A 25076-nucleotide genomic window follows, 5' to 3' on the forward strand; every position below is an offset into this window, starting at 1 on the left:
TACTGTAACATTGCGGAGAAAACAGCCTGGGATGTTGTCGTTTTGAGATGCGGGTTTAGTTGGATCCTTTACATAGAAGAGCTTACGCAAAATTATTTGATTCAAATCGAGCACGCACTTACTTTACGGACTTGACTCGCTTGGCACCATCCATGTTGTTTCCTTCCGCTCCTTAGATTTTATCCGCATAATTTGATAGTTTACTCTGATGGACGGAAAGGACCACAGTTCAGTGGACATGAAAGCTTTTCGTTGTGTTTGATAAAGCGAAAGTGGATTCCGTATTTAGTGAAGCAGAATCGTGTGAACACACTATATCGACCAGCAACATGGATGTTTTGGCAAATTACAGTATTTTTCAGGAACTCCAGCTTGTGCACGACACCGGTTACTTCTCTGCAATGCCGTCGCTGGAGGAAAACTGGCAGCAGGTGATTCCCTTTACCTTACAACTTTTGATTTCGAAATTATTATGCTTTTCGCACCCTCCACTCGGTTGCAGTGCGTGTATCTCGCGCATGTGCATCATCAACTTATCAGTGCCGTTGCTACTGATGCCCTAGAGTGAAACGCCCCACAACAACCAACCATCTACTTTTAAAAACATTGTAAAGAAGGAGACTAACGAAAGTTTTTAATTCTTTAATTTCACCCATTTTGTTATGAGTCTTCTTGGTCTTCAACTGATATTGTACAGCGTTTTATGTATGTACAAGTTATACGTTTTTAGCAATTTTTATATGTGATAGTAACTTTCACGTTTTCGATATTACAGAACGAGTGGCACTGTTTTCACAGTAAAGAGCTTTAATGGCGTGTGGTGCGCGCGGCGTCATATTCCAGGTTCTAGAGGCCGGGAGTGCTTTTAAAGGAAATTGCAAACGTCAAGAACGTATTTAATGTTAAATAGTACAAACACACTTCTTCAACAGTGTGTCTGCCTATCTCAGGGCTGCTAACGTCTCAGCCCCTTGGTAAAACGGGGCTCACATGAAGCGCTTAATTTCTTTGAGATTACGATAGTATAAAATTGCGGGGTCGTACGTAGACAGTATTTCTTTTAAATACCGTGGTATAAACTGCCGCACGATTAAGTGAGTTTTAAGGGAAACACATCAGGTTAACGAACGTGTCTTATAGATCATGCTTTTACGTTACGTCAGTTACTATAGTAAACAAACCCTGTAAAGTTAAGCCCCGTATAGCGCCGTACACGCGCGCTCCGTAAAATAAAGCCATAAGGAGTGCAGGACAAAGCACGTTGGCATCCACATGGCGACACGCGCACATGCTCTTCCTCACATGATGCCAGACCTGAGTGCAGCAATACTGTGTTTTTGCCTTTTTTCAACCAATAAAAGTAGTTGATCTCTTCTTCCATTACGCTGTTTTTCTCAAGCTATTAAACCGATGAATTGGATTTGCCATGCGTTTGCATGGAGCGATCCGCGGCATGGGTTTGCGCATATTGTACAAGGCACTCTGCCCTGCTCCTGCTGGCTCTCCGCAGTGCCGAACCACAAGTCAGGGCAACCTATAGTAAACTGATGCCGCTGTAGATCATTCCTATTTATGCGCATTTGTACAGTTAAGGACGCTTCAATCTGTTTTTGCATTCGTTCAGCAGAGATGCCGAAGTCTGTGTACCACAGCTGTCAATCTTGCTGAATTTATTCATTCTGAGGGCAGTATGTGGACTATATGCGAATCCCAAAGCTGATCTATTTATTACACTATTGTAGCATTAAGGTGTAACTAACAGTAATTTACACTGAGTTTATCTATGAAACATATAGGCTTAACACTTGAGTGTGTGTTTGTATGTGTATTTTGAGATGATCCAATGTATGTATGCGTGTCAGCGTGTGTTTCTGAGCGCACTTGCATATGATCAACTTGTGCACGCAGTAAAACACAAAATAGAGAGAGCGTGTTTGGCCTTGCTGTGGCCTTGTGACTGCATGAATAAATAAATGTTTGGTGATGGATATTTGACCTCAATAAAGCTGCTATGCCTTGTGCCCTTGGCACTCCATTCAGTCTCCACACATAAGAGTGAAATATGCTGCTAGAACCTCATCATCACAAGGATGATCAAACAGAGACAGACGGAACTTAAACAAGAATGGACATCACTGCCCAGACTGTTGACAAGTGAATACAGTGTAGCTTCTTGCACCCTTGAGTATTCATTAGTATTCATGTAAAGACATAAGAAGCTATCAGTTTAATGGCTGTAGTTAGGTGTAGGTCCATTATAGACTGGTCTTCACACTGGATTACTAATGAAAAGATCAGGCATGACTCATACACTCTTCATCCTGAGGTGGAGAAGATTGACAAACAATGTTTCCTATTGCAATATGACGCAATGTTTATGCCATACACAACCCCTGCTGTTCCTCTTCTGTTGGTTTCTGATGAGAAATACTTGTGGGCATGTAGCTACGGGTTTCATATAGGATGAAGGAAATAAGAACACTGTGCTATTCTGTGCTATTGCTCTTCCTCACTGATGCTTTTAGAGATCTGATGCTGGGAACCTGGCTTCAGTAGACCAGATCCAGGTTTATACCTCACAATGGAATGACTCAAAAAATACAGCACATATGTTTGTTCAGTGGGTGTCTTTTGTTTTTCTTCAGCACCAGCGCTTCCCATGGAGTAGGTAGGAAGGTGATGAAAACTGAGTTGAAAGCTATATGAAAAATAATAGTTTTTAGGCTGTGTTGTGTTTCCAGGAATGGAGATGCTGTCTGTAAAGGGAAACACATGGGCTGTCTGTGGGGTAGGTTCACTCACATTGGCTGATGCCAGTTCTTTGTATGAGCAAAACTAATAATGTTCCAGCGGCATTGGAGTATCCCAATCCCATTAACCAGTGACTGATCATATAGATGAACATGATCTATTTTGCACACAAAACAAGTTCAAGGATTTAGCAAATCAGTGCAGTTGTGTCTTTCTGGACTTTATACTCCCGGAAAAAGTTTCCTCCAGCTGCTGATCCAGGATCAGATTCTCAGCCCCACAGTTCTAACATCAACCATCAAACGCTGATCCTACATTTTCACCTTGACAAGACTGTCACAGCGCACCATGGGTGTCTGCTTCGACAGAAGAGCACAGTAGTGTGATACCGAAACACTGAAATAGAAAGACTTCTGATCTGATCCAGAATGTGCTAGAGCATTCCAGAACTCTGGGCTTACAGTGGCATATTGGTCTATTTTGGAATGCTCTTATCTTTCAACATTCTATTTCAGGACTATAGGAGAACTTGAAACATCTTTTGTTTTGTTTTTTTGTTTTTTCTTTTTTGCTGCTTCGATTTTTCTACTGTTGGGTATTTTTAGATCCTGAGTTTGTGTGGAGTTGAAACCTTGCTGCTGCTCTGTGCAGGTACGTTGTAATGACAGAAACTCAAGCATAAGAGTGTTTACAGAAGTCAACTTCATACAACATTTAAAGTTGCTGCAAGTAACGACTTCAGTGCCTGCAGACTTAGACACATCAATGGATGACTGCTGCATACTATTAAATTGGGCCTCTGTGTACAGACACAAATTGGACACAGTAAATTGAAGATTTGTTTCAAGGAGAAGTGTTTAGTTCTCAAAAAGGACCCTAGTGATTTTCTCACTGTGGCTAAGAATAGCATTGGGCTTTGGTGGAGATGACTGTTTGAAAAGAGTTTTTTCTTTTTTTAATTTATATATTTCTCATTTTTATTCCGTGGCCTGATTTCTCTACACTCAGGTAACGCTTTGATGGAATATCAGTTGATCTTATATAAGTGACCTCTCCAAAAGCTCTTCAGACCCCCTCAACTCATCCTTAAAATCCGTAAATCCCATTTAACATTTTTTAACACATACTTTTCTACAGTAATGGGGTATAATTGATTTTTAAGCAGGAGCGACTGCCGAGAGACAGTCTATCTCAGATAGCCTCATGTTGCTTTCTTGAATTTAAGGATCAGGTCCTTGAATCATCAGATCAATACCCAGAACCGCAGCCTTGATCTTCTTGCTCAGATAATACAAATCCAAAACTGAGCCCCGTCCTGATATAAACTGTGTATATTTGATCATATTAGTCTTTTGATTTCCAGCACCCCTTTTTTAGTCTCTCCTCTGGTGGACCAGCAAACAACAACCCCTGCAGTACTCTGTGCATGTGTGGATTGACAGAAGAGTGAGAGAAAACTGCCAAGCATGCAAATTCTTCACTGCAGTCTTTCTCCCATCCTACACTTCACTGCTTCCAACCCCTGGGACCTAATGGAAGAAGATTTAAAAAAAAAAAAAAAAGAAGTAATATCGTCTAAAGAATGAAGTACATTTCCAACCACTCGCTTTTCCTCTGGTCCGTTCATCTACCCCAGAATAGCCCCGCAATCAGCCAGCTGGCTCCGAGTCTCCGGCCCTAAGTGAGGGTTTCGTTTCGCCTCCTCGTTGAGCCATATCCAGCTGAACGCGTTCCCATTACGGTTAAGCAATGGCTGCTGAAATGCGTGTTATGTAATCCTCGGCGGGCCACAGCTGCCTGCCGTAACACAGCAGTCATCGGCCAGAGTGAGAGAGAGAGAGACAGATGAAGACTCTGTCTCTTTCCCCTCTGTTAAGGCAAGGCACTGTGAAATCTTAAAGAGGTTTCCAGATCAGATTGTGCCTCGCTCATCTTTTTCACACACACACACACACACACACACACACACACACACACACACACACACAGAAGTATGAGTTATGCGATTTTTGGACCATTCACACACAGTTTCCTAAGCCCCGCCTAGCAGTGCTATTCCCCCGAGACGGATCCAAAAGTAAAAGCAAAGTCTTAAAAAAAATAAAAAGGAGAGAGAAAACCCAGAGCTCAATTTACTATTGGACAACACATTTGTGAATTTACACAATAACAATTATTTGTGTGTGACTGTCACAAAGCTGCCTGCTGAGCATGTACAGTCCGCATCTTCTATAGCACCACTTCAAAAGCACCTCAAAAGATACAGATCCAGTTCTTTAACAGTGGGGGTTTTTTTTGGGGGGGGGGGGGGGGGTTGCATGGATTCTTTGCATGGTTACCCCTTTTTGGACTCTTGTATGATCATATTAGTTGCCTGACTTGTTTGGTAGTACCCACTTACCAGTGAATCCGGGAGCAGATATTTAGCTAATGTTCTGTTTAATGGAGCTGGAAGAATCACGTATGAGATGATAAGATATCTGCGAGCGGGTCGAGATTGGAAATGACAACCGTCAGTAATTGAAAACGACAAAGAAATTTGGGTCACTGTCTCATTCATTAACGTAATCAGCCACTGCAAGATATTTATCTCACAGCCCCGCTCTCCTGTAGAATCCCGACTTGCACATCCCAGATGCATCTGCTGAGTGGAGACGTGTAACATAGCGCGAACTGGAAGGTCTTTAATTAATGTTGCACTATAATTAGAATAGAGACTGAGCTGTTCTCCACCTTCTGCTTGTATCTGTTCAGCAGGTAAGACTCAAGTTTTTTTTTGGGGGGGGGGGGGGGGGGCCACAATGAATACATCTGCCTCTAATTTTACTTTTGAAACATAAGCCAGTCTTATCACCCTTTATGGCTGTTAATAGGCATTTCATTTATATATTTCATATATATTTCCGATTTCATCATGTATGTATATATATGTATGTATGTATTCCAATTCATTGGATTCAGATGAGACCGTTTTCACCATCACCAACTTCAAGCCCTTTGCTTGTCCTTTCTCTAGGCTTTAATGGACATTTATTGGCCATTTTTTATGATTTTTAAATGAGGATCTTAATTATGGATATATTATCCCTAATGAACTAGTTCATAACTTTTCTTATTTATTTGATGGTCATGTTGCTGCATTGTTCATTGTTGCTGTATGTGGTTAAGGTTTCAGTATTTATAAAGAGGTTTCTCAGACTCACAAAGCCTATGTAAAAACTCTTCAGATATCACTGGACTGTCTGTGACTTTAAACATTCGCAAAAAATCTGATTCACAACCTCTGGGCTAAAAGAAATCTCTAGCTGGCATACTGTGGCGTCTGGTCCTTAACTTAAATGACAACTTTCGTCTCTTCACTGACACGACCCAAAGGGGATGATGCATCAAGAGGTCACCTAGTAACAATACCCGTGCTGACCCTAAAGCAATGCAATTACGCTTGCACACTAGCTCTCTTAGGAAGCCACCCACTCCAGGCGAGGGAGATCATTAATCCCGCACTAGCCAGATGATTGCTTGTGATGGTCGCCACGTTGAACGGTGATGAAAAGGTTAGCGTTTGATGAAAGAGAGGACCTGGGAGACGTCGCACTCGTTTGTCGACAGCCTGTAGCGCGACTGTCATCACCCGAGGTTGAGGAGAAAGATGAGCCGAGGCAAAAAAAAAAAAGGCGAGAAAAAAAGAAAAAGGAGTGCATCTTTATGTATGAGATCTTGCATTCCTCGTGAGTGACGAGCAGCTCTGGTACTCAAGGCTTTGATTAACAAGGCAAGAGTGGAGCTAGTTGGGGTTTTTTTCCCCCTCCTAACTCTCTCACCCAAATGCTTGCGGTTCAGCAATGATTTTTGCATCTGTTAAGCTGAAATTGGAAGCCTTTTGAACTATTTTGTAAGAGCCTGGAATTTTTCACTTGTAATTGTGCCACCGAGGTCAGGCTCTTTTTTTGTTTTTAAAGGATCCTTTAAGATTCCTTCCTTCAGTGTAATCGACACAGAAGTACAGTCATTTCACTGAAATATTTGACATTTTGCCAACTGTGGTCCCAACACTAGTTTCCCATTGCACAAGTGAATCTGAGCAAGAAAAGCACTTTAAGCCTTTACATTTTATCTTAGTCATTACCTCTATCAGTGGCAGTGGCAAGTCTTTTTTTTCTATTCTTTTTTCAAATTTTCAATTTTTTTTTGTCAGTTTTGTTTTAATTTAATACTAGGTGAACAGAACAGGTTGTTTGAATCCAGAATGTAGTGACAGCTGAAGAAATATATTCGAAGTGTATTCATAAGGAAATTAAACAAATATTTGTTTTGTGCAAAGAATGCCCAAAAGCATATTTTCAGCATCTCTCTCTCTCTCTCTCTCTCTCTCTCTCTCTCTCTCCCCCTCTGTCTCACAATTTCATATTATGACAAAGACAATAAAACTACTCAAGGGATTGGATCTGTAAGCTCAAATGTTGCTAGGTAACAACATGCTGCTACTGCTATGGTCGGAGGCATTTGTTTGTTTTTGCGTCAGTCAAGACAGAGGAGTCCACCCACTGGCCTTTCAGAGCAGAGAATCTCATGCTCCATGTTGGAGTGACACTCTTAGACCATTTCTCCTCAGAGACCTTGAAGGAGACAATGAAGGACCGTGTTCAAACAGCAAACATCCAAAGTTCTTTTCTGTCATTCCTCCGCTAAGCTATCAATCACTCAGTCTGAAGCTCCATGTTGTTAGCAGTGAATATTCAGCCCCGTAATTGGGTCAGGTAAACGCCACACATTGATTATCTCGGCTCAAGCCAATCCATCATTTCAGCCCCATCGCTGAAGACAGATTTATATTATTTAGCATATCTAATCTGAACAATGGCAACAAGAGCTTTCATTATGTTTGTATTTTTTTCTTCTATCCCAAGCTATTGTTTGCTGAGTGTTAGTTATGAATTTTGATTAACATCATAATAGCTCATTGTTTCTGAATGATGTGCTGTATTCAGACAGATGGCTGGACCTGTGGCTTTTCATGTTACACATTGATCATATCAGTAACCCACACAAGCCGTGACATTGGACTGAATTACGTTAAAGGTGTAGGAAACATTGTTTAAATTTTTCCTGCCAAATTCACTGACCTGTTTCTAGTCACACAGTTGTGGTAACATTACTTTAAACGCCCTGTTTTTGTCTGTTTTGTCTTTGTCCCAGAGGCTATGCCATGGCTTTACTTTCTTTGGTAGGACTGAGATGTGAGGACTGTTAAAAAAAAAAGAAAAAAGTTAAAAAGTCCTCACACCGTTTTTTATGTCTGGTTCTTAGAAATGTGATAGGACATGGGGAGAGGAAAGGGATTCTTACCACTCCAGGTTGTGGTTTCACTCATGAGATGCTAACGGCCAGAATGTGACAAGAACCAAACACACTGAACATCAGCAGACACTGGGTGTGTGTGTGTGTGTGTGTGTGTGTGTGTGTACATGCCCTCAAACAGAGCGTATATTCAAACCCAGCTGTATTTCCGTATGCTATACGTTATCTCCTGCAGCGTTCCACACGACCCGGCTGGGCTGTGGAGCGGCTCAATCCCCAGTGCACTTTCCCTTATGTGCCTCTATGCTGAAGTCGGCGAATTCGCCGCTTTTCATGGCCTGACTTGCAATATGGAGCTACTGAGTTGAGCTAGCGGAAGAACAGAGTGGGGAAAAGTGCACAGTGCTGGAATTTGCACAATTCATTGGTGGATTACGAAGGCATTATCTCCCTACAAACATTTAACGACTCCGGCGAGTGTGGCATTTTGTCCCATTCACGTTTGCTTTTATCGCATTAAGCACTCACGCCTCTGTCGGTCGCAAAAGAATGGGACGTATTTTGTAAGTTGTAATTGTTTTTTGGGGGGGAGGGGGGATGTTTTGTGTGTGTCTCGTTCCAGTTTTCATTTGTGTTACTGTTGTGTTGTTTTGTTTTTCTTCTCATTGTACTGCTTTAATAAATCTTTGCTCTCACACTCACTATTTCTTGTGGTATAGCATGTGTCGTTTTTTGTTTTAGCATGAGGAAGCTATTTGGGTCGAGAGCTATTTTGGGAGGATGTGTTGCTGGGAATACCTTAGGGAATGGCCTTGTGATATCCGAACAGAGACCATCTTTGTGTGTGTGTGTGTGTGTGTGTGTGTGTGTATGTGTGTGTGTAAGTAAGGCGGAGATGTGCTGTTGACTTTGAGAATGCTTGTGACACAGATTGTCCTTGCGCGCACGTGCATTTGTGTGTGTGTGTGTGTGTGTGTGTGTGTGTGTGTGTGTTTATATGTCATAAGGTTCACTGGACACTTTCTCTCGGTCGGGTCCAGTTGAGCAGCTCTTGCGTGGGCAGTGGCATCCTACCCTGTCTGAATTATTGAAGCCCGAACCCCAGTAAACAGGAGAGGAGCCAGGGATGACAGGTGTTTGCCTCCAAATCTCCAAATCCCTGCCAGACCAGGCAGTGTTGGGCTCACAGCCAATTAATAATACCAACTGTGTCACACTCTCTCCTGTGTTAGTCGGTGCTACACACATTTTTAGGGTGAGCACCCTCATCCTTGTTTGTAGGCGGTGGATATAATCCTCAGACACAGGATGGCATTTTACAGGTTGGGATTTCTGACAGAATCTCGGTGTCCTCCCTCGCTTGATTTTTTAGCCTCATTTGAATTGCTCCCACATTTGGGCATTTATTAAGCACATTTAAGAACACTATTAGTGTACATCTTTTGAATACAGTATAAAAGCTACACAATTGCAAGCTTCACACACAGTGTCAACTTTATAATGCTCAGCTTTAGAATGGTTTATAATATGAGTTCCTGCCCAGATGTAAGATACCTGGTCGGCTTGTTTTGAAGTGGTTTTATGACCGTTATGAACCAAAGAGCAGTGATAGTCATCCATAACATGCATTTATCAAATGCCCCAGGATAAACAGTGAGTATCGACGCTCACTGAACCATTAATGCCAGTGAATGTTAAAATGACACTGTAGACTCAAAGGGTTTCACTTTCCGTATTGGATCAGGCTCTCATGTTCACACCCCTCAGGGTTTCTGGGGGCCGAAACTCGACCCGTGTGATGGGGAGAACAATAGCTCTGTGACGGTAACCGAAAGCGTGACTCACTCTCCTCAGACGGCCTGCCGGCAAATTACACGCTGGAGAGGTCAAAGGTCAAGCACGACTAAAAGCATCCCAGGGCGGGGAATCTCAAATCGGGAGGAGGACGACACTGTCTAGACGATGCTCTCTAAACTCTCAGAGTCCGTGCCCCCCCCCCCCCCCCAATACCCCGCCACCCTTTTCTTTTCTGCCGAGTAATTTCTACTTAAGAAGATTCTGCGTGAAGCTTTTTAACGATCGCAAATATGGATTCAAAATGGCCCCAGCGCGATATTCGGTTGCTTTGTTTTATTGGAATGCACTCAGTGAACTCTGCAGCAAGGGAGGGAGCTGGTGCTGCTTCGCCTGCCTGCGACAGACAGAGGCAAGAGGGAAAAAAAAACTAGCCCTCTTTTTTCTTTACTCCGAGTCCCCCCTCTCAAAGCGAAAGCCTGCCTACCTGTTAAAATTTTAACAAGCAGTGTTAATATGTGTTGTTTTTAAAGGCGTAACCAACCATGCTGAGAGTTTCTCTACTGTCAGTTATTCAGCTGCATAGACTGTAATAGAAAGGATGGGAAAGAAAAAAGTGTGTGTGTGTGTGCGTGTGTGTTTGTGTGTGTGTGTAAGCTGAGTGGTGTACAACGTTGTGGTTATGCTTTTGTTCAGCCTCCTTCAACACAAGATCGACGCAAGATGTGGCTGTCAAATTATTGCAGTTACATGTGATGTGTAGCAGGGGTTTCACACACCACATGACCTGGGTCCAGTCGGTCTTTCGTATTTTTCACTGTGTAACTATGTACTGTCGTTTTGAGTCTCAGATTCCAGCGTAGGGTCTCCTTTGCTGGAGAGACGAGACTGGATACATAGGCATGTGAGTCATGGCCGCGGCTCTGCCACTCAATTGGCTGTTACAGTGTGGTGAATATGCTATGCATACTGACATAATGGGCCGGTGCTGTGGGACATTAGCTTCAAGCTGGCTAAAAACTGAAGGCCTTTGATCCTAGTCTTTGTAATGCAAATCAAAAGGCTGTGCAGTGAGCAGACTTGCAATGGTAGAACTCCACTAGGTGCTGATTAAGGCCATATTATTGTCAAGACTCCGTCAGAAGCCGAGAAGATAAAATCATCTCTGAACTGAACTGCGTACTACAAGGGTGACAGACTACGAGAACAAAGTGGTAGAGCTGGGGATAAATCTTTACACAGCTATTTCTTTCAAAGGAACCATGTGACTCTGCAGTATATTAGGGAATCAATTTTAGAACTGGCCAGTGGTTTTCCTTAGAGGAGTAATTTCTATTTGTCTGGAAATGCTTTCAACCCAACCAAACCCAACAAGTGTTTCTCAGCACAGGCTGTAGACAAATAGGCCACAGGCTAGTACAGCATCAGTATGGAATTAGCAGTTAGGACTTTAAGAAGTACAATGTGTTTTGTGTGGAGAAAGACTGAAGTCATTGGGTCATGACATGTTATTTCTCAAATCATCTGCTTCCATTGTCCCTCAAGCATAGCCCCTAATTCTTAGACACCCTCTTCTCCCCATCTCATTGTGTTTGTGTTATGACAATTACTCCGACAATTACTGGCTCTCTGTCTCTGTGGCCCTCTCCCTTGGTCTGCTAACACGCTCTTATGCCTCTGTTAAAATGAGCCTTTCTTGCCCCCCATCCCTTGCTTCCTCCCCCCCACCCACTATCTCTGGACTCCTGCCGGGGGCTAATTTAGGCTGAGTGGTTTAATGAAAACCGGTGAATTGTGATTAGATTAGCCTGGCTTTGGCAGCCTGCTAGCCAGCCTGTCCATAAAGAGTGTCTCGGGCCAAATCTAGTTAAAGGGAGATGGTGAGTGCGGTGGGTGCTGGCATACTCGGCAGGATAACGGAGCTATGGACCCATCCACCCACGCTTCTCTTAACCCCCTCTATCAAACACTCAACCCCCCACCCTCGACCCCCACGGAGCTGTTTTCACAGCATGCCCAAAACAGTTTAGCCCAGTAATCATAGCAAAATACACTAGCTTCAGCTTTTGTTATGCACCGCAGCAGCTGGCTTTCCACTGAGTTATAGTTATGTTTCCTCCTTTTGTGAGCAAAGATTAAAACCTTCTCTGAGTTCTTTTGTGTGTGTGCGTGTGTGTGTGTGTGTGTGTATTTCCGGATCACTGTTGATGGTACAGAAATCTCTCCCTTGTAATTGGGGCCAGAGAGAAATCTTGGCCGTAGCTCTCATTCAAATGAGTCCACACTGTACCGTGATGTGCCTGGGTATGAGGGATGTGTGAGCGGTGAATACAGAGCGGTTCGGGAAGGGCACAGGGTTGCACATCAGACAAAAGTGGCGTTTGCACGCTCGACGGGGCTTTGCTGATGAAGCGTCTGACTGGGTCTCTGTGTCCGAGTGACGACCTCTAACCCGGGATTTTTAACAACTCCGCCCGGAGCAGTGGGGGAACATGAAAGCTAACCAATATGCTGAATCCTCCAAACGGAGTGACAAGCACATCCCTCCTAAGTGAGCTAACACATCACTGCCTTTAGCAGAAGCTCTGTATACTGAGGTTACTCCCCATAGGAGAAAAGAATATGGCTTATCCTTGCTGTATCCCGTTCATTCACGTCCAATTTTGATTTTGGTGAGCCTTTACTGCCACAATAAATGCTTCAGGGAGGTGAAAGACTGGAAGAAGATTGTAGGATTTTAAAGGGATTTGTACAGTGTAATATAACCTTACATGCATACCTCTGTAGCAATACTGGATATATTGCCACCCAAAATGTGAATGGCTGTACAGTGTAGACAGAGTTCTGCTGCTATGCTATGTAAGTGGTCTAACAACACACAGCGGAGACCTGAGTATAGCATATAACTGTCCATCAACAGTACAGCCGTTACTGAGCGAAGCAAATGGATCAGAAGACAGGTGAGGACATGTTAGTTTATGACCTGTTACGGCAAAATTTACAGCACTAATAGATCAGACATATGACAATGTTCCACTGTCACCTAAATGCCAGAGAATGTTTGCAAAATAAACATCGGACACTGAGGTAACGAGCTCCGTGGCCTTTGCTTCTCGCATGATAGACTTCACTTCAGATGACACTCTGCTGATTGATCCACAGACGAAAGAGTGCTTCTTCATGCCTAATTATGTCTTCCCCCCCCCCGCTCATCCACTGGCAGAAGATTACTATGTGGAAACCCAGCTTGAATAAGAACTGTTGGGGGGTGGGGGAGCTGTTTTATTTGCTCATGGCTTGTAAAGATCTGCCAGGCCTCAGTGTGTGCAGAAGTGTGATTTCTTAATTGGTGTTTCGTCACAGAAGAGAAGCGGCGTTCTCAGCTTTCTGGTTATCAGTTGCGGAACGCGCGCGTGCGCCCGCGTTTGCTTTTCTTCGGCTGAAACGAGCTGCGTCAGGCGTCCATAACTGAATACTGCAAACGGAATGAGATTCTACCACACAGGTACTGTAACCTTGGCCTGATAAGAGCATGTGCAATTAAGCCTCTGCCCACGTCTCCCTCGTTATCTGAAGTGGGAGCCAAACGATTTTTGCGGCGGGGTAAAAGGACAAGCCCATATATCTGGGAGGAAATATGACAGAATCTCTTTGGCAGAAACATTCCCGTCTTTTTGGCCAGGTTATTGTTTCGCCCCTCCAGTGCCCGGCGGTTCAGTAAATGCTTAAGTCAACAGTGCTCTTCAGGATCCATTTCACGAGTGCCGTCTCGGCTTTTACGCCTGCTTAGAGGTGTCAGCAGACATTAGCCCTCGTCCAGATAATGCTTTTTGCCTCTATAATGGAGGACTCCCCCTCTCTTTCTCTTCTCTCTCTCTCTGTTTGCTCTTATTCAAATCATAGGTGCTTGACTGAATATTTCAGAGTGGATGTTAAGAGGGGACTACTTATTGAAACGTCCAACAACAAATTCTAATGGCAAACAATGGGGGGTTTTGGGCATTGTTTGCTGAAGGAATTTGTTCTCTGTGCTTGTTTGTGTAATGTTTGTGTGTAATTGCCATATTTCCTTAAACGCTCGTGCTGCTCTATTTTGTTTTAAGTCAAATTGTTTTTCTTTGAGTTTTTTACCTCATGCTTTCATTCAGTTTTTTAGGCATTTACAGATTCTGTGTGTGTGTGTGCGCGCGTGTGCGCGTGCATGCATGTGTGTGTGTGTTTGATAAAACAGCCGCTGCTTGATGCAGGTGAGCTGAGGATTATTTTTAGGTTGTGCCCAAGCAAAGCCGTAAATCCACACCTAGGGGTAAGAGTCGTGAGGTACCGCACTGATGAGCCGCTGAGCCATCCTATCATTTCCCCTTCCGTCTGTCCGATCGATCTGCCGTCGCTGGGCAGGAGCTAACAGAGAGAGGGTCCCAGACAGCCCAACTGCAGACTCGCCCTCTGAATCAAACCAGTGGCAGGTGGTCATTTGTGGGTCCAGTGCTCATGTTGCAGATCAATGACTAACCAGAGCGAAGACTGGATAAGTTTCAGTCCGCGGCTATCAATCAGATCCAAACAACATCCTCCACCTTCATACCCCGATAGATAAACAGCATTAGTGCGCCTGTGTCCGATTGCACAGAAGAAGGGAAACTGGCATTTTGGCCTGTGTTCACCGCTTGCCTTCACAATCTCAGACAACATCTGCCGGTTGTGATCCATCAGCCAGTTCAGTTTTGCGGCCTGGACGCAACTGTTAAACTTATTTAACATCCCTGGCTAGGCCAAGTGGCAGAAAGGGTTTTGCAGTGTGCCGGCAAATTCTTTCCAGCGCACGTTTGACAAATGCAAACTTGTCAGATAACAATCACCTGACTTGACAAACAACTCCCTCTGCGCCATTTTCGAAAAATCCTGTTGCCGCCTGGAGCTAACAGTCATAGGCCAAGGCTAACGCTAAGGCTAAATCATCCACAAAATTAATAGCCCATAACTGTCTCATCTAGCTTAACAGCTGTTTGTGTTTTACCCCCATCGTCCAGGGGCGTCCATGAGCCATCCATTCTTTTTTATAACCCCATTTATTTATTTATTTATTTTTATTAGCTTCAGCTGCTGCTTGCTGTTGCTGCTGATGCTGCCTTGCAGGGGGTAGCATTTCAATGCTAATTGCCTCGCTGTTTGAGGTTCTTTTACAACAGGCGTTTTGTGATGAAGAGGGTCTTTTTGCTGATCTGGGATCAGGGCTCTAGAGTAAAATCCCTGTTAAGGTCAATCAAAAAAAATGATGAAAGAACTGTTCTTGATCATCTCCTAATACACCTATGTGATGGCTTACACAGTGAGGGTTTTGCATGTTATTAATGGGTTAGATTGGGGTAGGGTGGCATGGGGATGTGGGCGTAAGGGGAGGGCGGAGGACAAGTTGTAGAGGAAGTGACATGTTGTCACAGGTGCACAGATGCAGAGAAGATAATTACCCAGCGGGAGATGAAATTGTTTAGCGGTCATAGTAACGCTGTTTTCCCCAGTAACTGATTCAGGGTCAGTTTTTCTCCCTCTGTTCACATTGTGAAAGCTACACAATACTGAAAGAAGTAGTTGCTCACTTGCAGACAGTGTGTGAAAACATCTTTAAGAGGGAGGGATAGCATTTCTGTACATTGTCCTTTAAATATTTTCCATTAGTTTTTTCCAAGAATCACTCCTGTCCATCACAGAGCCTTACCAAAAAGAAAATCGCAAAAACAAGTCTTAAAAAGCTTCTTTTTTTTCTTTTTTTTTAATGTTTCACACAACCGCAGGTGATCGAAGCAGCTCAAATGTGCTGGTTTTGTAGGTTCTCCAAATTTTACCCCCTAACAGATAGACCTGAAATTTGAAGTACTTGTCCAACAAATGTAAGGATTTGTATAGTAAGAATATCAAGTGAGTCTCATTACTCCTTCCGTGAGTCTAAAAAAAAAAAACGGCCTGGTCTATGATTGACGGCTAAGTGTGTCTTATTTCACACTTTTATATTCTCAGCCGCGCTTGCTGCGGGGCATGTTGCAGATGAATCATTTTATCGGCGTAAATCCTCTGCCGTTTGACAACCTCTCCTCCCTAGCAGGGGGTGTGAAATGTCAACAGGGGGTCTTGGAAAGTTCGGTCTGGGCTCCAGTGTCATTAGATATTGTTAAATCTGCATGCTGTGGTTGACTGATGTTTTTTTTTCTCCTTCCCCTGGTGACCATTTTTCTCATTTCCACTGTGTATGTATGTATGTGTGTGTGTGTGTGTGTGTGTGTGTGTGTTAATTGGGGGATGTTGCCTTGTCAGTCTGTGTGCTTCTCTGTTTCTCTGCCAAGAAATGGACTGAAAAACCAAGCTTATACTTTATTCATTTTGGAGGGCAGTTCATTTTGGTTTTTTTTGTTTTTTGGGGGTTTTTTTGTTTTGTGTTTTTGTATACAATTGCTTTGGGCCCTCTAGTTTTTCTTTCTTATTGAAACAACGTCTCAGTGCTGAAAACGAATGAGTAGAATGTCAGCTCTCCACGTCTCAGAGTCTACATCAGTCCCAGCCTCTGTGGAACAGACACCATTGAATTCACTGCCATTTTGGTCAGTAACATTATCCTTTGAATGTCACTACCTCAGGGCCAGTGGGGAGGTGGGGGGGCAGGAGGAAGTGGAGGGAAGGATTGTGATAGCAAAGGACAAGAGAAAAGGCAACTAAGGGAAGATAAGGAGAAAAGCGCGCTCAGCGTGTACCCCCTCTTCACCCCATCTCCCAAAACACACACACAGACGTACACTCTCTCTCTCTCTCTCTTTCTCTCTCTCTCTCCCTCTCCCCTCTTCCATATGCTATCCCTTTCAAACCCTGTCTGCCCTTTTTTGGGGATACACCACACCACCCCTCAAACTCTGTCTGCCTTCTTTTTGTTGTCTAACATACTAACATACACACAGGCAAAAGCACACACACACAGCTCTTTCGCTCAGTCTGTCTGTCTGTCTCTCTCTCTCTCTCTTTATGCCTGAGCCCTGTCTGTCTAATTTTGTTGTCACATACACAAAAACACGGCCTGAACCTTGTCTGCCCCCTCTTGCTGTCATATCCACAACAGTTCAGCAGCAGGCAAGCTGACATTACTGACCGCTGAACCCCTGAAGCAGGGTCGAAAATCAATCCTGACTCTGATTGTGTTTGTGTGTCTGTGTCTGTGTGTGTGTCTGTGTGTCTTTGTGTGTATGTGTATGGGAGAGTGAGTATGAGTGTATTTCTGTGTGTGTGTGTGTTTCATGTGTGTATGCGAATGAGTGTGCATTTGTGTGTGTGTGTGTGTGTCCGTAAGAGAGAGAGAGAGAGAGAGCACGGTGTGCAGTGTGCCTGCTGAGAGTAGCCTTTTAAATGTCACTGGTGCAGGTAGAATTAAGCTCTGACACACAACCCCCCCAACACACACACACACACACACACAAACATGCATTGCCGTCAGCACAATCGCTTAATGAGGAGTCTCCTTTAACTGGTTCATTTGAGTGGGTAATTTCTCTTTGGACTGAGGGAGTGGAAAGGAGAATATGAGAGTCATGAATGCCACAGAAAGAGAGAGAGACTTGCTTGCCTTACTAACAGTGTGATCCCTTTTACCCATAAAGTATTATTGGATTGAAGAGAGATATGGAGAGATGGAATAGGGAAACAGAATATGGAGAAGACATAAATATGCTTCCAGAAATCTGCTCCATTTATCATAATAACAAAATCAGAACAGATATTCTGTGTCATGCTAGAACATTTCACCATTTGAGTAGGTTTTTTTTTTCTTTTTTCGAGGAGATACCTGACTAAATCCACAATGTCTTTATGCTTAAATTATATATGCCACCCTCAGTTTATGAAAAAGAGAAAGCAGCACAGATATTCGAATGCTTTTAACTGGTAGAAAATTGCAGGCATTCCTTGCTAAAATGCAATAGCAAATCATATCGCCTAGCAACAGGAGCTATGCTGAATTGATGTCATGTTTCAACCAGAGATACAAGCAGTAGGCTGGGGTTTGTTTCAGATGCAACCAGAAAAGCTCTCATAGTATTGCTAAACAGTTTGTGTTATTCCTTTCTAGGGGAGCAATTCACCAGCTCTTATTCCCAGCAACTCAAGGGATGGTGTGAAACATGTAGCTTTGAGTGGTTGAGAAGTTCTGGCAGTTATACTGTATGCTTGACATAAATGTTATAGTACAAGAGCTTAAGAGATCCAATCTCCTCATGTACTGCTACTCCACCAGGTACCTAAAGAAACACTTAAAGTCAACATTAAGCTGTAATTATGGTTACACTTGTCATAAGCACGCATAAAGCTATTTTACTGTTTTATTGCCATCTCAAAAGATTCTACATCCTGATTTTGAAGCACAGATTGGCAGATTAATAACTGAAGATCACTCAGACTTTAATGTTCAATAACCTACATAATGGCGCAATAACCCTTTATTACAAGTGTGCTAATGCCATGATGTGTTATATACTTAAGGTTTAAGAGAACTGCTGCTGTACAGGTTGACTTCATGTTAGCAAGACACTGTCGCTGGTTGTGATTTCGTATGGTGATTAATGTGAAACAAAAGGTGTGGGACCTTCCATAAAGAATTGATCCAAGAGATGTTCTGTCTCTTTCTACCCCCCCCCCCCCCCCCTTCTCTCAGAGAGAAGCCCTATTGTGCTCCACACATAAGATCCAGGCCTTGTGATTCAGACCATAGCTAGCATTGCAGCTCCACAGGCACGTGCAGTAGCCTCTCCAGCCTAGACCATCAATCTTGGCTTAACCATTTATCTCTGAAGGCCTGCTGAAGCAAATAATGTGTTTTGTGGAGATACTCTGCTCTCCGTCAATGGTCCTAAAAAAATGGATGTGTCGAAAATCGTTGTCTTTTTACCACGTGCAGGGAGTGTGACCCAGTTTGAGTTAGTGCTTAGAGCTTTTTTTTTTCTTTTTTCATTGCAGAATGTCTTTAAAAATCTTCGGAGCTGAAGATGTTTTTTTTTTTTTTTTTCAAAATTTTTGTAAAGAATACCATGTGACTCAAACCTTGTGTTCTGTAGTCGGAATGATTGATTCTTTTTTCTGATCAATAAATGTTTTTTTTTTTTAAAAGAACATCAGTGTAAAGCCGGACTGATTGTTTCTTTCTTCTGATCAATAAATGTGTTTTTTTTTTAAAAAAAGAACATGAATGTAAAGCCATAATTGACTGTTCTCCTCTGATCTTTTTTAGACCTGTCTGGAGTTGGAGCGTTATCTTCAGACGGAGCCCAAGCGTCTCTCTGACCTGTTTGACGAGGAGCTGGATTGCCTCCTCACCCCAGCTTTCGTAAAAGAGGAAGACAGCGAGGAAGACCTCTTGGATCCTCTCCTCCCGAGCCTGGCCGAACCCCCAAGCCCGCCTCCACCTCTCCTCAGCCCCCCGAGGGAGCCCCTCTCCACCTCACCCGCACCTTCCGACGCAGCCACGCAGGTCAACGCCGCCCAGCTAAGCGCAGTCACCTCCCTAACGCCCCCCTCCTCCCCTGAACTGGGCCGTCACCTGGTCAAACCTGGCCAGACTCCGGGGAACGATGGGGGGACGCTGACGCTTAAGCTGGTGGCCAGGAAGGTGGGTCTTAGCGCTGCCCGGCTGGTGACGGCACACACGCTGCCGCTCTCGCCTGGCCACGGGACTCACAGCGACGGGGAGCAGGGAGGAGCATGCCCCCTGGCATTGGGAGGAGCAGCAGCAGGAGGAGGAGGTTCTGCAGAGATGGCAGAGAATAAGAAGAGGGTTCACCGCTGTCAGTTTAACGGCTGCCGGAAGGTTTACACCAAAAGCTCCCACCTGAAGGCCCATCAGAGGACACACACAGGTAAGAATAAGAAAACACACAGCTTCAACTTGCCAGAAAAACATACACCTCATCTCTCTTTAGTGGCGTGAATCTTAAAGAATAATACATGTGTATGTTAATACGTGTCGCTTCATAATTTTGCCAAAAGTTACATGTTTCAAAGGATTCTGTGAGGTAATCAACCAACTATGATGGGGACTGGACCAAACGTAAAACACAAACTATCTTACAGTCATTCATGGATTTGTAGGACTAAACAGGGTAGCTTTGTCAATCATCCAGCCTCAGTGATGATTTAAAACGTATTCAGAATGAGTGCTTTGACTGTTGTTTTTCTTGGTGCACTTAGATGCAGTTCTGTTTAACAAATTAGTCTCCTCACATATTCAGCTTGTTTTTAATGTACCAGCTGAGGAGCCAAAGAGGACTCACCCTTCCCAGTAGCCCAGATGTCACATTGCCCAGTTTGATACCAGCACACCAAGTGTATTTAAGGAAACGCCAAAAATCAATGATCAGCAAGAGACCCTTCGGCACTGGAGCTATTTAAAATCTGTGCCTACAAGTCACCGTCGTTAATGACACCTTAATAATTTAAGACTCCTGACTCTTCTCTCCGCTCCTCCCGCCATTGGCCACCAGCCCAGAGTCCCTTCCCCCGTTTTGTCAGAGAGCATTTTCTCAAGGTTGTAGCGGTTCTTCCTTGGACGTATTCAGACGTCTGGCGGAAGGTAAAGGCCATAACTCTCTCCTCTCTTCGATCTCAGTCCAAAACCACTCCGACTGCTGTCCGAAAAGCCGTCCGGTGAGTGAATAACTGCCGCGTGATGGATGGCTCGGCCCGAATGAGATGTGCTCTGTGTTTTTTTTTTTGCTTTTTGCCTTCCCCGTGGCTCGCTCACCGTGTCTTTGGATGCGTCTGTGCAGGTTTTCCCTCTGAGAAACGAAACATGCCATGAGTTAATGGCACCTCCTCTGACAAATTAGTGGCCATAATCGTCATTCAGGTCTAGACACGTTGATGGGTCACGTTTATGGCTAAAACCTGTGTCATTGAAAGCTTACAGACTCCGTATGGAGAACAAAAGTTAAACAGTTTTACTTACTGAACAGCATTTTGTTGATGTGGACTACAGTGGTGGTGATTAAATGGAACACCATGGTGGCAATGGTGACTAATAACATCTCTGTCAGACATCATGTTTAAAGTGTCAGAAGTAATTACATTTGTGATATGAACTAAATTCTCTTGTTCTTATTCATTTTAAACCAGTAGAAATAGAACATGAAAATCATCAAAAAAAAAAAAGGAATAAAAAGTGCTGCCACAGGGGCATGTCTCTTTTAAGGTCCTTAATGTCGTAATTAGCTTAATCCTTTTTCAGAAGCCTTATCATATCTGAGAATTTCAAACATGGAGAGATTAAGATTTTTGTTCCAAAATTAATCTGCCTAAAACGGAAATGACATGCCCCCCACCCCCATCCCCCCAACCCCTTTCACTAAAACGTTTTGTGAGCTAATGCTTTCCTGAAGCAGAAGATAATCACATAGCAGAGATTTTGGGGTGGTGAGGTCGGGGAGGGACCATCGTGTGTGCATTGTCTTCGGTGCACAGACTCAATATAGCGAAACAGGATTTGGATAACTTTGAGAGCAGTGATGGCCACCGAATGGATTTTTTTTTTCCACTGTCTGCCTTCAGGAGCCGCAGAGATCATAATGACTCCCTCTGTCTCCAGTTTAACTGAGAAAATGTAATTAACTTCAGCTCAGACACCTATAAGGCTGCTTGGAGGGTGTGTAAGGGGTGGAGGGGTGAGGGTATGGGTGGTTAATGGGTGTAGTGCAGTGGATGGGGGATGGGGGGGGAGGGGGAGGGGGAGCTGGTGGTTGGTGTAGGGGAAGGGGGGGTGTTGCTAGGCAACTGGGCCATCTTCAAATGGGACTCCGTCATAGACAGACTGTTTGCCGTCACTTGCGAACCAAACTTAACCAGCAATGCCGGTTTTTGCAACATACACAGCTGTCCCCCCATCCACATGCACCCTCCACACACACACAAACACACACACACAAACACGCACACACACACACACACACACACACACATACAAACACACTGCATGTACAGTTCTGGTTACCAGGCAACTGCATCCTCCTCTGCCAGCATGAGCCATAATTGGCTGGTGGCATGGAGGGGCCGCGGATGCCAGATTCAGCCGGCTGCGCTGCTGCCTCCCACGTTACGTGCCTGCTCGGTTGCTAGGCGACTGACTTGCGCATCCATGCCTCCCTCACTTATAATTGGCTGAGGTTGTGGTGGTTGTGGGCTCAGGTCTAAACCTGCCCTGCTGCAGTGGTGTGTGTGTGTGTGTGTGTGTGTGTGTGGTTGAGGTGATTCCTGTCCATATGAATCTGGTGCATTTTTACACTTTTATACTCTTTTATCACCTCCTCTTTATTAAGCAAAGCTAATGCTGCAAACAGACAGGGAACCACGTTCAAACAGCCTTCCCTCTCAATCTGCTCTGCCTTCATTTCCTTTTTTTTCCATCTTTTTTTTTTTTTTTTTTATACAGTCGGTCTCGTTTGTAAGATTTGTGGATGTGGCGGTACACAGCGACAGAGGCAGCTGCTCGACAGTAAATATGAAGTTCCTCCCCATTAAACATCGTTATTGCTCTAATTATCACCTCTCCCACAGACCCAAATAAACTCTATCCCCCTCATCTCAACAGATGATCCTGCCAACAGGCCCATTTCCCTTTACCCCCCCTCTCTGTAACCCAGTACCACAGTGCAGCCCAGCCCTCCTGTGCAGCTCTCTCATCCAACGAAACTCGATATTTGTCGTTGATGACGGTGGAGCCGTGCTTTAGTTTTCCTTTGCCTGTCTGTGCTGATTCGTTGAGCGGCTCGCTGAAACTGAGGGTTCGTTTAGCATGACAGCTGTGTCCCTTAATGACGCTCATGTATTTCATAAACTCCAATCATGTCGACGCTTCTCAGACCTGCTAATCAAATCAAAACAAATGAATTAAACGGCCAAAAGGGGACGAGACATGGAGGATGTTCAGATCCCCCCACACCCCCCCAAAACAGAAATATGCATATTCATTACATATCTATTTGTGTGTGTGTGTGTGTGTGTGTCTGTCTGTGCGTGTGTATGTGTGTGTGTGTATGCTTCCATCCACAGGTGAGAAGCCCTATAAATGTTCGTGGGAAGGTTGTGAGTGGCGGTTCGCCCGCAGCGATGAACTGACGCGGCATTACCGTAAGCACACTGGTGCTAAGCCCTTCAAGTGTAACCACTGCGACAGGTGAGTTTCTGCAAACAGCCCAGTCTCTTTCAGTCTGTGACCACACACCACACACCTGACTCACAGGTGTTTGATAACAAAAGAACACACACATATCTTGCGTCAAACAAAGCTCTCACTGTGTTTTTCCCTTTCTCTATTGTTTCTGTAGCAACACTCTTGTTATTTTGAGTGACAACATAATGACTTAAGAACTCACACTATGACGCAAGCCAGTGTCGTTCTTGGTGAACGAACTATAGACTGCCTAACATAAATATTAGCCTTAATACTGATCGTAAGGCTAACTCATAACGAAAATACTTCTGACTGAATACAATTAAGATCAGTGAGGTAAAACGAGAAATGAAAACATTAATATGGTGTTCCTATCCAAGAAACTGTGCTGAACATCAGCTGCGCTGGCAGTCTTCAAAATCTTTTCAGTTGGTTCTAATTGGGCTACAACTCCATGTTCTGAGTGTGTTCATGTGTATGTACATGTATTTTGTTTTATTAATGAGTAATTACCACATAATTAATAATGTAATTAAGCTTGTACACCAGGACAAAATATTAAATATTAAAATATTAAGCCAAACCTAGACATCGTCTAACTCAAAGACAGTGAAGACGCTGCATGGGTTTCGGTGCCAAAAGAAATGAGATCTGATTTGGCCAAGTGCCTGGATTTCCATCGCATGCCTTGTCTCTCAGAGACGCTGACCCAGAGGTCTGGACCACTGTAGTGAATTTTAACTCATCCTTACCCTTTGATGTATAAATAAACTCCTTCACAGATGTTAGATTTTTAGTGTCTCCCACAAAGCGCTGTGCCCCCCCTCCTCTCTCTCTACCTTTCTCTCTCTCTCTCTCTCTCTCTCTCTCTCTCTCTCCTCACTGCTCCGTTTCTGAGACCTTGAGGGGAAATCCATTCTACCATTGTCTGGAGTAGTACTGTCAAATTTTAGATTTCCATAAGAATGAGAAGAAGAGAGAGAGAGAGAGAGAGACCAGAGGGGAAACAGCATGTGGAATGAGCTCCCTTCCTGTCCTCTCATCAGTAAATACAGTGGACCGGGCACATACGTTCAACCTGTGGGCTCGGACCCTCGGGCCGTGGGCTAATCCGTCCTGCCTGTGTCCGGACCCCCTGAGGTGACAGCGGAGGGGAGGCGGGCCAGCTGGTACTGCGCCTTCTGGCAGTGGCTGAGGAGACCATCTGTCAAAACCCTGCCAAAACAATAAAACACTTTCCCATCTATTCTTATGCTTTCAGCCTTACTTCCCCCTAGTACCATGTAATCTTCACACTGTTGGACAGATACAGTCTAAGGACACTGCAGAAAGTCTTAACTGGAAGTGTACTGTTTCTTTGGGTGTTATTCTGGTGAAGTTTTTTTTATTTTTTTTTAACTTGTTAGTGTAGTGATAGAATCCTAACTCTCTCTCTCTCTTTCTCTCTTTCTTTCTCAGGTGTTTCTCTCGGTCAGACCACTTGGCACTGCACATGAAGAGGCATATCTAAGAAGATGGAGGGAGAGGAAGCGAAGAGGAGATGTGGAGAGAGAGAGAGAGAGAGAGAGAGAGAGAGAGGGAGGGAGTGTTAAAGAGAGGGAGAGATAGGGATGGAAAAGAGGTGAACACAACACATGGCCGTTCATCCAGCCCATTCCAGAGAAGGCCTCACCAGAGGACAAACACTGGGGTTATGACCAGGCATGGACTGGAGAGGGGGGTCTGGAGACCAAACCCAAAATCACAGCCTGATCTCTGATTGGGTGTAGAACTAGGCATGGTGAAGGACCATCACTTTGCCTGGGTTAACATCTAGTGTGAGCTCCTCTGAAGAATGGACGGACTACATTTTGTTCCAAGATTAGGTGTGCAAGGAGGTCTAAGGACTTCAGAGGCATTCTCCTCTGGTCTGACACCAGGTCTGGACCATGATTTTTTTGGTGAGGTCCCCTGACCTGGGATCAGTTTCAGACTCCAACCTGAGAGCATTCCTGGCACACGTTCTGAGGTGAAGACATATCTGATGTCTGAGAGTAGAGTGAAC

General features: G+C 44.2%; 1 protein-coding gene across 2 annotated transcripts; it reads left to right on the forward strand.

Annotated features, from left to right (window-relative positions):
- Positions 1 to 329: 329 nt before the first annotated feature.
- Positions 330 to 24580, forward strand: klf7a (Kruppel like factor 7a). Of its 2 annotated transcripts, XM_030780532.1 has the most exons (5): positions 330 to 431; positions 19103 to 19504; positions 19565 to 19727; positions 22912 to 23035; positions 24491 to 24580. In XM_030780532.1, exons 1-5 carry the CDS (start codon positions 330 to 332, stop codon positions 24540 to 24542), a joined length of 843 nt encoding a protein of 280 aa, XP_030636392.1. In that variant the 3' UTR covers positions 24543 to 24580. The 2 variants fall into 2 exon arrangements, with proteins under 2 accessions (XP_030636392.1, XP_030636390.1); XM_030780530.1 differs by having other exon boundaries at positions 19103 to 19727.
- The last annotated feature ends 496 nt before the right edge of the window (positions 24581 to 25076 follow it).

Source organism: Chanos chanos, chromosome 7, assembly GCF_902362185.1.
Source record: "Chanos chanos chromosome 7, fChaCha1.1, whole genome shotgun sequence".
In the NCBI taxonomy this organism is placed as follows: Eukaryota; Metazoa; Chordata; class Actinopteri; order Gonorynchiformes; family Chanidae; genus Chanos; species Chanos chanos.